The sequence below is a fragment of the Argiope bruennichi genome, chromosome 4, assembly GCF_947563725.1.
Source record: "Argiope bruennichi chromosome 4, qqArgBrue1.1, whole genome shotgun sequence".
Classification (NCBI taxonomy): Eukaryota; Metazoa; Arthropoda; class Arachnida; order Araneae; family Araneidae; genus Argiope; species Argiope bruennichi.
Window position 1 is genome coordinate 132,820,725 of NC_079154.1, and position 16,644 is coordinate 132,837,368.

The window sequence follows — 16,644 nt, forward strand, 5'->3', positions numbered from 1 at the left end:
AAATTTTTTTTAAACTTCAACCATTTTTTTTGTTTTTAGTTAGTAATGTACAATCTTTATAAACATGAAATTAGTATTTCATCTTTATGTCATGCTATCTGTATGGAATCAAAATGTAATAAATTGATTCATTAATGTTTTAACATATAAAAATATTAGGTTATCTAGAACACTTAAGTATACAAAACTTGTCTTTAGCCCCAATTTTACAAACATGAAACAAATTAAAGATCAATATTAGGAATAGCAGTAGTTTTATGTAAAATGGAAGAATGAGGAAGAAAACACATTGATTATTAAACATAAATTTCTGAATTTTTTTTTAAAGGTCCTTGTACCAAACTGAATGATTTTTTGGTATGAATTGGATTGCAGAAGAATAAACAAATAAACCACTTTAAATCTGAAGTGGAACTCCAAATATTAATATTTGAAGATCTGTCGGTGAAATCCAATATTATTTTCGATAAAAATTTAAATTCAACAAATAAGAAGTATTTTGCGATTTTTCCTATATTGTGTGTGGATTTAATTATTTTTTTTTCTAAAAAAATAAAATAAACTTCTGCATTCTATGTTTTAAATTTATAGGTCTATGCAATATAAGATTCAATATTGCTGACTCAAATAATTTTTTTTTTATTCCAGTTCCCAAAAATTGCATTTTGAGGAATGTAGGAAAAAAGAATCTCATCAGAGAGGAAACAAGATTTTTGATTCAGAACTGCAATTTATTATATTAAGAAAGAAATAAAGTGGCACAAAATCAAACAAATATAAAACTATTAAAACATTTTATTTCATAAACAAACATCAGTAGTTACATAAAGCTAAAAATAAACAAATAAGTGCCTCCTCACAAATAAAGAATTGAAGATTCTCTTGACTGTAGAATTATATTAAAATATTAAGATCTTTTACAATGTGCAACAATATATACTTCCTAAAAATGGAATATAAATTAGTGCAGTGTAACTGTTGAAAATGGGGGAGGCAGAACAACTCTAAAATGCAGATCTCCTATGTACAAATTTTAGAAGAAGTTAACAAGGCAGTCTCAAGAGAACAAGAAAGCTTAAAGAGTGAATAACATTTTATTGGATGATACTGCAATTAAAATAATTATTTTTGTTAGAAACAAATACATTTATTCATATAACGTCTTAAATAATCAAAAGATAATGTATTCTAAACTTAAGAAGTTATAAAGATTTGAAATTAACAGGTCATAACAGAAATACATGTGCATTAAACCGTAAATTTCAGATAAATGTGAGAAATTCCAAAAATATAACACAAATAATTCTTTTAAAGAATATTTTCAATATTAAGTAGTCTTTTAGCTTATTTTTCTTGTTCAATCAAAATAGTTAATTTTCATGAAGAGATAACCTTGATATATTTTTATATCAAATTATTTTTTACAACTATATTTGTATCACAAAATGTGACATGAAATTATAAGATGAAATATGAAATTTTTTTGCTTGCAAAACTGCTGAATTTGACAGTTTATGGTGAATTAGAATCAAAAGTTCACAAAGCTTTCAAACAATCCTAATATATTTTTTCATAAAAACATTTGATTAAATTTAGTTATACTGATTTAATAAATACTAGAAATTTTTAATAACCAGTTTATTAAATTGAAATATTTCTTTATCATTAAAATACTAAAGCAAGCTACACACCAAGTTCAAATATATTCATTATTACATGATGAAGCTGGCAAATGTGATAGAAATTCATTTAAAAAAAAATGTAAAAGTAATTTTTAAAAAAATGCAACATAATTCATTTGATTAAACCCCATGAAGCAAAAAAATTATCTGTAAAGCAAAAACAGTTTTTAAAAGCTTATTTCTTTTTCATTGGCAATAAGAAATATAAATGCCAAATACATGGCAGCTTTGTCCTGAACAGTCTATTCTACACAGCATTAATCTCGGATATAGTTTCCTTTGCATATATTATAATTATTCATGATTATAATTTTTAGTAAAAGCTAAATTTTGTATTTTAAAAACTGAGCATCACAAAAATCAATGCATAACGAAGGGGGAGGGAATGAATAGAAAAAATAAAAGATGGTAAACCTTAAATATGGAGTTATATATATATTAAATGAACTCCTTATATTCTCTTCTATAACTCCTTATAATTAACTCAATATATTCAACCATGCACTGATTTGCAAAAAGAAGAAATAAAAAATTGTCACTAACTTTTGTGGCCTTGCAATGTAAAATACACAAAATGTTTATAATCAGAATGACTAGTATTTCTATTTTTACTATTGTAAAAATTATCTGCAAGGATTCACAAGAATGAAAATGAATTAAACTGATTTCTATATTCACTTGGTTTAAAATAAATTAAATTTCAGAATACATTTATTAAACAAGGAATGTCTAAGCAGTAAGAATAGAATGAAAGACTGATAAGTAATTTCAAGAAATATATGTGGATGTAGGAAGGTTTCACTCATGGCCAAAAGTAAGCAACTTGGATACTGAAAGCAATTGCCATATTTTAAATAATTTTTCATTTTACTCAGTTCATTTAATGCATGTTTTGCTTTAATTTCTTTTCCTATAAAACTAACCTTCCCAAGACTACTAATGAAAATTAAATATGTGTATAGTAAATATTCTTATTTTAGAAAAAAAAATCAATTTTTGTGAAACTGAATCTTTAAAATTCCAAACAAAATTAACTCAAATGTTATGATGATATATTTCTTCCAGATAAGGATTATGTTCAGAAATTGCCACCAAGTTCAACACCATCTTGGATAGGGACAAGAAGAAAGAGAAATATACAGAAATATTCAATTTTCCATGCTTTTAGAGTTGCCACCGAAATTGCCCAAATTGGCACATCTGACAAATTACTGTTAGAAATTTTTTAAATTAGGCTATCATAATTAAATATTAAGTCTAATTAGAGAAAATCCAAGAAAATTAATAAGCTTCAATAAAAAAAATTAGAAAATTTCAGATTTTGAAAGTTAAAAAATCTGGAACACAACCACCCCTACAAAGGCTCTTGCCAGGCCAGCATCATTTTATTTACCACCCACATAAAACAGAATTCAAGACGAAATAAAATCAAAATGCAGTTATTAAGGTAAATGGAATAAATCATATTTCTCAAAATAATGAAGCTACAAGCTTATAATTTTTACAATAAGAAACAAATAGTTAAAAAAAAAAATAACTGAAATATATTTGAAAAATATATTACTTAAACAATCTTAAAAATAAAAATAATTTCTTTATTAAGAAAAAAATAAAATTATTTCTTGCATAGTAACTCTTTATACCAACTATCATAAACTTTGATTTTTTTAAAGAATATTATACAAAGTTTTGTATAAAATTTACAAAAATAAACTGTTTTATAAAAATATATTTAGAATGTAAAAGTAGTGATCACAGTCACTTCAATGAAAGGAAAATAAGATATATTTGCAAAATAATAACAAAAGATAATGCACTTTTATAAATGTGCAGATTTTCATGATGTAAGAGTTTCTACAGTCGGGTATTTTCCTCATCCATTAATGTACACACACTGATTGCTTCCATCCATCTACAAGAAAAGTTAAAATAATTTTAAACATATAGTCTCTACTCTCACATAACAAAATTTATCATTCTTTCCCCTGAAAATTTTAATATAAGAATGTTCCCGGCAGAGAAATAAATGCTATTCATTCAAGCAGGTACAAAAGTATTGTGCATGCTCATTAGATACAGTTTGGGAATCTCATGGAAAAAGAGCAATTGCTTCGCAAATCAAAACTAGATTGATCTATACAGAAAAAAAGGGAAGAGTGTAGAAAAGGAGTGAGTTTCCGCATCACACAATTGTGAATGGCATTGTTTCGTTTTTGGAAGCTATGACTTTGATCTTTTATTCTTGCAATCATTAGAGATCAGCATTTTTTAGATGGAGAAACCTCCCCCCCCCTCCCATTTCTATGAAAATGTTCAAATTATCTGCATGAGCTTTAGCAATGTCATCAATGGTTGCCAGCCCTCATTCCTCCCAATTTTGAGAGGAATTTAAAACCACTACTTCAATGTATATTCTCTATGGTAAAAATACTATATTCCCAATCCCCAATAACTGTACCAATTTTGCAAATTTTCATTTTATTTGACAGTTCACGATCTTTGTATACTCATCGTCATATCTTCCCGTCCCTTCTATTTTTGGAAGATATTACAAAATAAAAACATAACACAGCTCCAGTTGAAGCAAAGATTAATTTTGTCAGTTTTATTTGTCATTCTGAAAAGATAGCTAGCCAATTAGAATATTCCGTGCTTAAAGAGTAAGTGTAATTTATATTAGTACTTTTATTTGCCAGATACAGTTCATCAAAGTTGGTTGACATTAATAAATTTATTATTAGTAGTATAGTAGATTACCAGTTTGCCACTGAAGGCAGTTAGTGTTTGTTTAAATTCTGCATTAATAACATTTACTTAAGAAAAACAATTTCATTGGTTATTAGTAAGTTTAAATCATTTACCTTTCAAATGTGTGTTTATTTTCCACTGTAAAGAAATACTCATGAGTTTTGAACACTAGCTTAAAAATGCAGTCACCAAAAACCAGATCTCCATTTGTTGTATGCTTTATCTTATAGCCAGCCAGAGGCAGACTAGCAAGAGGACTTTCATCCTGCAAAAATCCACATTCACAAAGAATTATAAATACAAAGTGTGTAGAATAACAAAAAAATTACAACTTGAAAAAGATCACTTTCATTGAAAGAAAAGGAATTAGAACAGTGCTGCTACTTTAGAACAATAACGTTTTAAACTTGATGCAAGCTTCTGTCTTGCTTCCCATCTTATTTGATTGCATTACCTATAGTATTTTCTGTGCAATACTTTTATGAATAAAGAAAGTAATTTTCAAAAAAATAACAAAATTAACACTGACAAAAGTACACAAGTGAAATATTTGATGAAAAATGCATTTACATGAATTACAATAAAAAGCATTATTATAAAATATATTTAAAATTAATTAAAAAATTATTAAAATTAGAGAAAAACTGTATGGAAATAAAACTGGTAACACTGGAGATTTTTCACATATATTTTTCAATAATATTGTCCCAAATGCTGAAACGAGTTACGTTATTGTACATGAAATGAAATGATTTACTTTCAGAAAGGCACCATTTTTGTAAATTGCCAATATTACTTTTATAGAAACTAAATAAATGTAATCAGAAAAACTTGCTTCTTTTTTAAAACTGCATTACATCTACTAAAAAACTGATTTAGTGAAAAGAAATTTCCATTGAGTTTCAGCAAATATGTTCAGAAATTGAGATTAATTTAAAGTTTTTAAACATTTTTTTGAATTCATGAAAAATCAAAATAAAATATTGAAAGACTCTTCCTTAATGAATACCTATTACCCAAGAAATAGCAATGTTTCAAATTGGTTGTTGTTAGATTAAACATTTTGACACATAGAGCATTTTGAATAATATTTGTATCAAATGTTATCAAATTCACAGAAAGTATAACAACCTACAATCATCATACCGTAAAATAATGACTAAATTAGAGATATCATAGCAAACATTAATTGCATAACAAAATGAAATTAATCAAATTTTAATTAAATAAAAATTTTATATATATATATATATAAACTTTTTAAGCGAGCACCTAACCTCTAAGAACACTTCTATTGCAAAAGGATGATATTCTACCAAATGAAATTGTTGAAGTTGAAATTTATATGATAACTAAAGGCTTTAAACTGCCGCACTCATAATGTGTCATTATTAATTTTCAAATGTATTTCAAAGTTCATGCTTTCACAGCATGACGATAAAGAATGAGTGTTTAAACATAACATAGGTTGATTTCTATATTCTTTGTCAATATTAATTTATTCCAGGTATTTGTACTCTTATATTTCCTACCAAGATTTAAACTAAATTTCATCAAATATGTAATTATTAAAATTTCTTGACATTTCAAAAATGAATTCCTAAATCAAATAATTTGGAAGCTGAAGATTAAGGGTTATTATATGCCATATGGAGAAAATAACTTTTCTAGTATTTTCAAAACATGTTATATATATATATATATATATTTAAAAAAAACATATTTTTCTACAAATATTGATGTAAAATTGACTGTTTCATATAAATGTGTTTTTTTTTTTTTTTTTTTTTTTTTAAATTTCGATTTTTAAACAATGATACTGCTTGTCTTAGTGAGGAGGGGAAGGGGAGGAGAATGGATTTTTGAGTTAAGACTAATAAATGTCCACTAAATGGGCCCTTTGCCATAAGCAAAAGAATAACTCAACTTCTTGCATTTAAAGGGTATTATATACTATATATAGAAAATAACTTTTAAATGATATTTTTTAATTCTTGCAAATTTCAAATTTTGCCATTACAATTCTCAATAGGTGACATGATGAATTTCATTTAACTTTTCAAATACATTGCCATCGTTATTTTTCGGTTCGTCAATAAAAAGTATAATTAATTCCAACATAGAAAAACCAATGCTAACTAATTAACCTATCTGTTTGTCTAAAACATTCATCAGATTTTAACAAGAATTATTACTAAATTATAAATGAGAAAAAGTCCAGCATATAAGAAACAAAAGTTGTAAATAATAAAAAAAAATTAATAGTTAAAAAACTGTAAATGAGTAATGTAAAATAACTTACTAAATAAGATCGGTAGAAAAAGAGACAAAGGTTTGCAAGTACAACCCATACTTTTTGCCAACCACTGCTATTTTTAAATTTTCGTAAAAGATAGCCGCTGAGACTATGCTAAAAGACATGAAGCATATTTGATTAGTTTATAATCATGAGTCTATAATTATATTTTTATTTTATTTATAAATATAATGCTAACAAAACAAAAATAATTTCTTTTAAAAAATACAATAAAATAAATTATTAATGAAGCTTTTTTGTAATACAAAAGCATTATTTTTCCTTTTTTTTTTAGTCTGGAAAGAAAATTTTATATCATTGATCTTTCCCTAAAATTTGTACAATAAAATGTTTTATAACTACCACTAAATTAAATGGAAATATCAAAATAATGCTTTCAAAATCTTATAGTCTTTAGTTCAAAAATTTCGGTATAAAAGATTTAAAAAAAAAAAAAAAAAAAAAAAGAATGAGTTAATAGTGATGAAGCAAAGTTGTATGTAAAGCCTTATCCCAATCAACTCAGAGATACATTTCCTAGCTTTTTATAAGCAGACATTCTAAGTAATTCACTATTAATTTGTTTAAATTTTCTATGATTAAATATATGGTATTGTAATTTAAAACCCTGCTTAATTTTATTTTTTTGAAACCTCGAATTATGCACTTGTGTTTTAATATTAAATAATAGTATGATCTTTGACATTATTTATTTAATTGCAGCATAGTAAACATTCAAATGCAGTAATTCTACAAATGGTATCACAAGCACAAACAGGTTAAGTTTTTGAAAAATATCTAGAAAAGTCTCTTTTCCAGGAACCATATGAATAGATTTTCACTTTTATTGAAGCGATGAAAAATTTCTTTTATAAATGTAAAATTTTTAGGCAACATGTTTAAATCCAATATTTCCACTATTAACATTGAAACATGCCATTACTTTCTTCATGCTAACTATTTGCAGCTGATTCAATGAAAAGCAATTAAAGTCATCAGTAAAGATTGTCTAAGTCCAAAGTTACAATTCAAACTGGGTTTCAACCTTGCAATGCAAGCAGCCTTACAGTCAACCACTGTATGGTAGATAATAATTTCATACAAATTACTACTTGCTTACTATTCAAATAGATTCACATTTTAGCTGAAACAATATTTACTAAAAAATAATTTTATGAGAAGTTTGTAACTTTTATTATTGTTTGGCAGAATGTATGTAAAATTATGACAGATACAAATTAATAAACACCCCTTTATATTTAAACAAATGACATGGAAACAATATGCCATTAAAATATTTAAATTCATATATCTCATCATATTTTTTCAATTCATCTAAACTAAATCTAACTAAGATGGAATATTGATTAAAACATATAGCTCAGAAATGTTATAAAGACTGCTTATTCAGCAAAACCTTTTATCTCTTAATACTCTTGGCTATGTAAAAATTCTTAGCAAGTTTTCAACTCTGAAAATTTTAGGTAGGTAGCCTGTCTCACTGAAAAATCTCTGAATAAATAATACAAGAGATAGAAAGGTGTTCAATATTTCATGTATATACTATTTTGCCATATCTAAATGAACTGTTGCGGAGTACAACTATTTGCATTTACTAAGAATGCTGAAATTCATTATATATATATATATATATATATATATATATATAATCATTCAATAAGTGAAAAAAATATCAATTTTTCTATAGGACTGTTAATAAAGATACCTTAAGGTTTATCTTTAAACCTTTTCTCAAATTCACTCTTTTTGAAGTAAAATTATCCAGCTACTGAAAATTTCTTGGAAATTATGGTAGTAACCTTGCTTGTAACTTTTTATTTTCTTTTGACAGAGAGAGAGGAAAAAAAAAAAAAAAAAAAATTAGCGTTTGAAATGTCCCATATCAATACTCTTCATTGTTTAATGGGATTATCAAAGTAAAATCAAATTGCAAATTAGCATTTCTTTGCCCTTAAAAATAATGGATGCATGGATGGACAAAATGGATGCATAATTTTCCCATTTTTCAATTATTGATCAGATAATCAAGTACTTTTTGAAATCCAAAAACCAACAAAATAAAATTTAAAGAATTTTCAAGGAAACTCTGAGAAAATTCTATTCTGATTATCTTCAGATGAAGAGCACTTTTCTTTGTTGTTTCATAGCTGAATATTAGTTTTAAATCTGATAAAATGTGTTGCAATAATACATCATGAATTGATAGAGAACCCATTGGACATCTGATGTGTTGGTAGGGATGATGGTATATGCAAGAATTATGCATAAGAGGCAGTATTCATTGCAAAATGAATTATTGATGATGACAAACTCATTTTTTCCTCTTCAAATTATTCTAAAAACAATTTCAATAAGTTCAAGATGATTATCATAGTCATTCACCATTCAAACATTTTTAGCTGATAATTATATATGTAAGAACTCTCCAAACTCACAGAGGAACTATCTGAAGAAGAATGCTATTAGTTTCCAATAAAAAAAGTTGTGGGTTTATAAATTGATGGTTACAAAATATTAAAAAAAAAAAAAAAAAAAAAAAAAAAAAAAAAAAATTCAAACTTAAAAGTACATGTAAAATGTAGAGAATGCACACCTTCATTGAGAGCAATAAATCATTGCTGCTGATGCTAATATTCCTGTGCCAGCATACATGGATGGAAGTATTGACAAGATGAGACTCCACTTTCTTTATATCATCACTTTCAACACTTGAATCACATCTTTCTATATTTAATGGATGACTAGATGAAGTCTTGTTTAGGGCACAACGCTGCAAGTCCTGAAGCCACTTGGAATGCTCTCGGGCAGAAGGTGCACCAACTATGATATGTTTTTCAGAAGTGCACAGGCTGAAGCAATGGTTCATTCCATGCATAGGCTGGATTTCCTCCACTTTCAGCCCTGAGGTAGGAAGTTTACCTTGAACTTTGAACTGTAACTGACCATCAAGGATGTGCACAGTGTACAAAATAACATCAGAAAACTACAGAAAAAAAATAATTTTATAAATTTCTTGAGAAAATGGCATTTTAATAAACATTCTTATATAAATTTCCTGTTCAGTTTACAAGAATTATCGCTGAGAGATCACCAGGGCTGCCATTAAAATCTGGGGGAAAAAATTTCCTGTATGTTTATTCAAGATACAAGGAAATGCACAATCAGCACTCATATGTTACTTATAATGGAATATGGTTTTAAGGAGTGGACAAAGCAAAGAAAGGAAGAAACAATTTAACATTATTCTAAATAATAGCATATTAAAAGAAGGTTTATATTTGCACACAACATTTTTTTATTTATTTATTATATAGAATTTAGCAAGACAAAATGTATAAATGAAAGGGGGGATATATTACCCCTCATGCTCTATAACTGTAAGTCACACAAAATTAAGGACTCATGTAAAGTAAACACAAAACATTTTTGTATCATGATACAAATCATTTAATGATTACTCTACAAAAAAATATGACAAAGCAATTTTTGCTGATTTAAGTATTTGGGCATTAATTTCTGCAACTTCTATAGAGTTTTCAGTCTTCAGTTTCATGGAGCTAATGGATCTAATCTGTAACAAATAAGATACAACATTTTTGTACAATCCAACATGCATTTTTTAGTTATTCCACTATCAGTGAACAAATGTGAAAACATTTCCCATATATCATAGAATGTGACATAACAAGTTTTAATGCACATAAAAATTCAGCTTTAAATGATTATTCCTCAACTTTGATTATTTTATTTGATGAACTGATTATTCTATTTGAACTTGATGAAAATGATTGTTCCTTTTCGGATTTGATATATCATATTTTCCTGTATTCCCTTTAGATATTAAGTTCAAATCACTGATGACTTTTTTGAACTGGAACATAGTCTTGTATGTTTTACTCCTTTGGTATGACAAATGAGTGCCTGTTTTTCTCTTATAACTTAAGTTTATTATCTTCCTTACAAAGCAAGCAGTACACAACAAATGAATTTTATAGAATTTCTCAATTCCGTTCATCCAAATCAGGATGGATTTTTTAAAAAAATCCCTCACATTCGTATTAACTATAGTTTTTGAGCAGCTCAGTATTTAAAAAAAATGTCTAACCTACTTTGAATAAGCTCACAATTTCTCAAATAATAAACAAACCATTGATATGATTGATCATCGATCAATCATATTTGATTCATCAAATATGATTGACCACCGCGCTGTTTCTCCAGATTGCTAAATAGTGCTAATCCCGCCTGAGAAATGTATTCTATTCTTTCAAGCAGTTATAGAAGTCTTGCGCATGCTCATTAGCTGCAGTTCAGGAATATCATGGAAAAAGAACAACTGTTTCACAAAACCAACCTGGAATGATCTAGACAGAGAAAAAAGTGAAAGTGAAAAGGGGCAAGTTCCATATTACACGATCGCAAATGGTATTGTTTCATTTTAGAAGCCATGATTATGATTTTTTATTCTTGCTATCTTCAGAGATCGGTATTTTTTAGATGGGAAAATAATGATTGAGAAAAAATTCTCTGTATTTTTCCCAGTATTTATGAAAATTTACTAATTCCCCTATATATTCCCGGTTTTTTAGGCGATTTTTAAATTCCCTATTTTCCTAGTGGGGTGGCAACCCTGATCATTATGTTTTTTATATTTAGAAAGTAAACAACATTAGTTTATCAACAACATTGCAAAAGTATCATGTTTTGATCTTTTCAGGCAAGATTTTTAAAACAATAAGAATAAATATTCAGGATATATATTATTGAGATAAATCACCTGATAGTTGGAATGTGATAAAATAATTTCGTAAATTGATAATATTTTAATTAAAAGAATATTCTGTAGCTAACAAGTAGTGAAATAATTCTGACAATTAAAAGAAATTTGAGAATCTTTTAAAGAATTATCTACTCACCAAAAAAAACATGTGTTGATGACTTCCATGCTTTGTGAGTTTAAATAAACAGCCTTCTCGGATGAAATTCTAAAAATTAATTTCAAAACAACAAAAATAAATATTCTAAATCCAATAACTTTTCCTAAAAAAAAAAAAAAAAAAAAAAAAATATAAACATAAAACATTAAAATTTGAAATACTAATAAATTTACCCTGTTTTTATCAACCAGTTTTGGAAATCCAATCAGACTTCGTTGCAATTCCATAAGCTTAGTGAAATTCATCTAAAAATATAATAAACTGCTTAGTCAGCAAATTTTTAAATAATATCTATTTTAAATCAAAACAATTAAGAACTTACAGTAAAAACTGCACACTTAATTAGTATAATTAATTAAAAATAACAATTCAGCTACCATGATACCTACCACTGGTGCAATTTTGTTTTCCAAGTTTTCACAAGGATTTTTCAATTCATTTAGCATACCTGAAGGAATTTAAATAGCAACATTAGAGTACATATAGTAAGGCATGATTTAGAATTTGAATAATTAAAAGCCTGGATACTAAATATAAATAAAATTAGTAGCCTAATTTTTAATTGCAAAATAAGGACAAAGTTATATACAATAATTTCATTTTACATAATGTATGTTATACTGACCATTCTAAAAGCATTGTAAAAATCAGGAAAGCACTGGCATTAAAAGACCACGGATTTCAATACAAACAATAACCGTGGTGATAAACATTAAAAAATATTAAAAGTTAAGATAAAGCAATGTAGAACAAACATAAGCAGTAGAAAATTATTTATTTCAATCCAACTTGAAATTCTTTCCATAACGTTAGTTCCTTGTTTTCCTTTTTTCCAATGGCAGATAAATGCTTTATCAAAAATAAAAATTCTTTAAGATTATTGATTGATATGAAGCAAATTAAATTAATCAGTCTAGAGATGAACTTTAAAATGCAAATTGTGTTTATTTTAGATGTAATTGTTTCTATATAACAAAATATATTACATAAATTTTGTCATTTATGTGGCCAAAAGCAAGAGACTGTTTGAATGAATTTCCAATTTATTTTATTATGGGAGGTATAATTTTTAGACAGGAACAAAAGCGCAAGACAATTCATTTATATCAGAAGAGAGAAAGTGACAGAATTTTTCCCTTTAGTGTATTTATTATGAGATTCTGATAAGGATTTCTTTGATATGTGCCAACTAAGGCATGGTAATCTTGTGTATATTTTAAAGGTATGTGTGAGTAATAAGGAATTTTATCTCTTCACTCAGGGCATGGGAAACAAAAGAATCAGCAATTTTTTAGAGTACAAGTTAGAAATAAGTGAACATTTAAGAATGAAGTTAACATGGGCATATTTCAGGTAAATATATGAAATTAATCAGGATTTAAATTGAGATATATAATTATATATAGAGAAAGAGAAAAGAATGTCAATGTTTCAGATATGAGAAATCTGGATATATTTTATCACAAAAAATAAATTAAAATTTGTTTTATTTATTGAATACATTTTCAAAATCTAGAAACATTGCAATTAAGGTGGGACAGATTTTAAACAGCTTTGTTTTTTACCTTCCACAAATCCGAGGAGGATAAAGCTACTTCATGCGATATAGATAATTGAGACTGCTAAAATGCAGAAAAGAATATAATTACAAAATACATGACATTTGTCATAAGCATGCCATAAATATTAAATACAAAAGAAAAAGAAGTCAATGGTAATTTTGCTTGGAGTATTTTCTTTAAATTTGAGATTAATTTCTGAATAATGATGTATGACAAGTATGCAATTAATGCAATATCAACAAGGATAAAATTTTAATATAGAGATACAGAAATATGAAGCATTTATCTTAGACCAGAAAAAAATATATAGATAAAACTTCTTAGCATTATTTTAATACTTTTGGTGTTAATTTAATAATGTTACCAATCAAATCTGGAAAAAATATTCCCTGAGCATATATTCAAGATAGAAGGAAATATGAGAATAGCGCTCTTACTACTTATAATGCAATATGATTTTAAGGAGTGGAAAAAACAAAGAAAGGAAGAAACAATTTAACATTATTCTAAATAATAGCACATTAAATGGTTTATATTTACATGCAAAAAATTTCTCTTTATTTATTATATAAAATTTAGCAAGACAAAATGTATAAATTAAAGGAGGAATATATTACTTCTCATGCTTTATAACTGTAAGTCACACAAAATTAAGGACTCAGGTGAAATAAACACAAAACATTTTTGTTATCACAATACAAATAATTTAATAATCACTTAACAAGAAAAAAAAAATCAAAATTATTTTTTATTTATTTTTATCAATTCATGTATTTGGGCATCAATTTCCACAGATTTTTCAGTTACCAGTTTCATGGAGCTAATTTTTGATAAATTACAAACAACATTTTATATTAATTTTTGTAAATTTTAATGCCCATAAAAATTCACCTTTAAATGAATGTTCTTAAACTAAGTAGTTCAAATCTAGTTTATTTTCAGGCATTAAATTTGGTAATTTCGGATATGACACCTTATACTTCATTCCTTTAGTTATTATAATTAGATTAGTCTAATTAAAGATTAGACAAGTTCAATATTAATTATGACTTTTTTGAACTGACACGCAATTTTGTTTCCTTTATTTGGCATGACTAATAAGTATCTGTTTTCTCATATTACTTAGACTTATTATTTTCTTACAAAGCAAGCAGTGTGCAATAATTAGATTTTGCAAACTCTTCTCAAATCCTTTAAACAAAATCAGGATTATAAGCAGATCATTGTTTTTTTTTTTTTAATTCTCTAATCTACTCTGAATAAGTTAACAATTTCTCAAATAATAAATAAACCATTCAATAAACTCAATATGATAGACTAAACACCACCTCACTGCTTCTACAAATTGAAATGCTCCTGTCAAAGAAATATATTTTATTCTTTCACGTAATTACAGAAGTCTCAAGCATACTCATTCGGGACTCTCATGGAAAAAAAACATCAAGCATTTTGGACCGGAACTGATATATACAGAAAAAAACAGCAGAGAGCAGAAAACGGGTGAGTTTCTGTATTACATAATCAGGAACAATATTGTTTTGTTTTGGAAGCTATGATTACGATCTTTTATACTTGCAATATTTAGAGATATTCATTTTTTAAATGTTGGAAAAAAGCCTCCCAAAAAACCTAAAATTCCCTGCAATTTCCCATTTTTTTTTCAGGATTATTTTTAAATTTCCTTTAATTTTTTTTTTTTTTTTTTGATTTTCCATGTTTACCTGGTGGCAAGGCAACCCTGTTTAAGAATGATTATCAAGTTAACAGTTCCTTAAAATGATTCATCCTTCAGGCTTTCTGCACAGTTAAGAGACAAAGTTTTAGAAAAAATGATTGCTTAGGAAAAAACAAAAACAAAAAACTGCCAAATAGACAAGCAGAGTTTGCTCTTCAAAAGGAAAGCACAGAAAAACAAGATATATTTATCAAATCTGTTGTGTACTCTTACATGGAGGTAATTATTGCACAGTCTATCACGCCAAAGAGAAATATTGAAAGTTAAATATTAAATAAAACTTACAATAAATGATTTTTAAAAAATTGAATTATTTCTTTTCTACATCTTATGAAATAATAGGTGGTGAACAAGACAAATTCTGAGAAAAATTGCCAATCAACAAAGTGTTAAATGCAAAAAAAAAGGGGGGGGGAAGAAATGCTATATTATAATGAAGAAACATAATAATGAAAACAACAAAATTTTATAAACAATGCACAAATGATTAATTTGAAAACAAAATAATCAACATAATTGTAAATACTCACCAACACAGTTGTCAAAATCTGGATGTTGACTGTTGTAGCAGCTTAATAAATCTAAGAAAAAATTTTAAATAAAATTCTTTACAGTTCAAGCTTTTTATTACAATTGAAATATATAAAAATATATATATGAACAAAAAGGAACAAAATATTTCCCAAGGTTCAAGTTGTAAAATCTGAAATAATTAAAAAAAAATCATCCTACCTTTTAACAAATTGTAATAATATAGTAAACGAAAAGCTGGTTTCAAAAGGAAAGAAGTCAAAGGCAAATAGCATATTTTTTGAGCCTCAAACATATTATACATTTCACAAAATTTCTCATTGTCCTGAAGATCCTCAAAAATGAGTTTTAGAACATCTGGTAGCTTTTCTAGATATATAGAATGGATCTGAAAAAGAAAAAAAAAAATCATTTATAAAAATTGTGCTTCAAATTGTTAATACATTAGTACAATTAAAAAACAACAACAACAACAAAAATAAATAAATAAAACTGACATAATAATAAAAAATGGGGGGGGGGGATGACTCCAATCAAGTAATATTTTAAAGTTCTTTTTCACAAATCTCTAATCATGCCAAATTTTCATTTAAAAGAAAATATTAACTTCAAAAGGTCAAAGACGAATTTTGTTACTAGTGCAAAACCAATACCATGAACTATAGTTAAAGGAAAAGCATACAGATAAAGTGGTAGCAATATTCTATTCTCATATAATGTAAAATAGAAATTTCTTTATTGCATTTTTACAGTTAAAAAAATTACGATTATATACTGAAAGCTCTTATGACATTAAATGGAATAGGTAACTGATTATCATAAAGGAGGAAGAATAAAATTATACTTTTCTTTGTTTTATTTAAAAAAAAAAAAAACACTTCTTCATGCATAATAGCCCATTTAAACAGAAATATGATTATTACTTTAATTAACATTTTTTGATTATTAAATAACATAAAAATATTATTAAATTATATGCCAATTTTTATAATTCTCATAGCTGTTTTAACATTTCTTTTAACATTTTGCTCAATATCAATAAAGAAATTTTTTTAAAACAATATCTTTCTTGACGATGGCAAGTCCAATCCGTTTTCATTAATGAATGCCATTTGCTTTGAAGATTGCATTA

The 16,644-nt window shown here is 26.3% G+C and overlaps 1 protein-coding gene across 2 annotated transcripts in view; it reads right to left on the reverse strand.

The window, feature by feature from the left end:
* Positions 1-777: 777 nt before the first annotated feature.
* LOC129965509 (FERM, ARHGEF and pleckstrin domain-containing protein 1-like) overlaps positions 778-16,644 on the reverse strand; it is a 66,070-nt gene continuing 50,203 nt past the window's right edge. For both annotated transcript variants that reach the window (XM_056079474.1, XM_056079473.1), the window contains exons 16-24: positions 15,714-15,900; positions 15,512-15,562; positions 12,074-12,132; positions 11,858-11,929; positions 11,664-11,732; positions 9,341-9,730; positions 6,733-6,840; positions 4,544-4,695; positions 778-3,594 (exon numbers count right to left, since the gene is read on the reverse strand). In XM_056079474.1, coding sequence (XP_055935449.1) covers positions 3,537-3,594; positions 4,544-4,695; positions 6,733-6,840; positions 9,341-9,730; positions 11,664-11,732; positions 11,858-11,929; positions 12,074-12,132; positions 15,512-15,562; positions 15,714-15,900 — 1,146 coding nt within the window. In that variant the 3' untranslated portion in view covers positions 778-3,536. The remainder of the gene's footprint in view (positions 3,595-4,543; positions 4,696-6,732; positions 6,841-9,340; positions 9,731-11,663; positions 11,733-11,857; positions 11,930-12,073; positions 12,133-15,511; positions 15,563-15,713; positions 15,901-16,644) is intronic.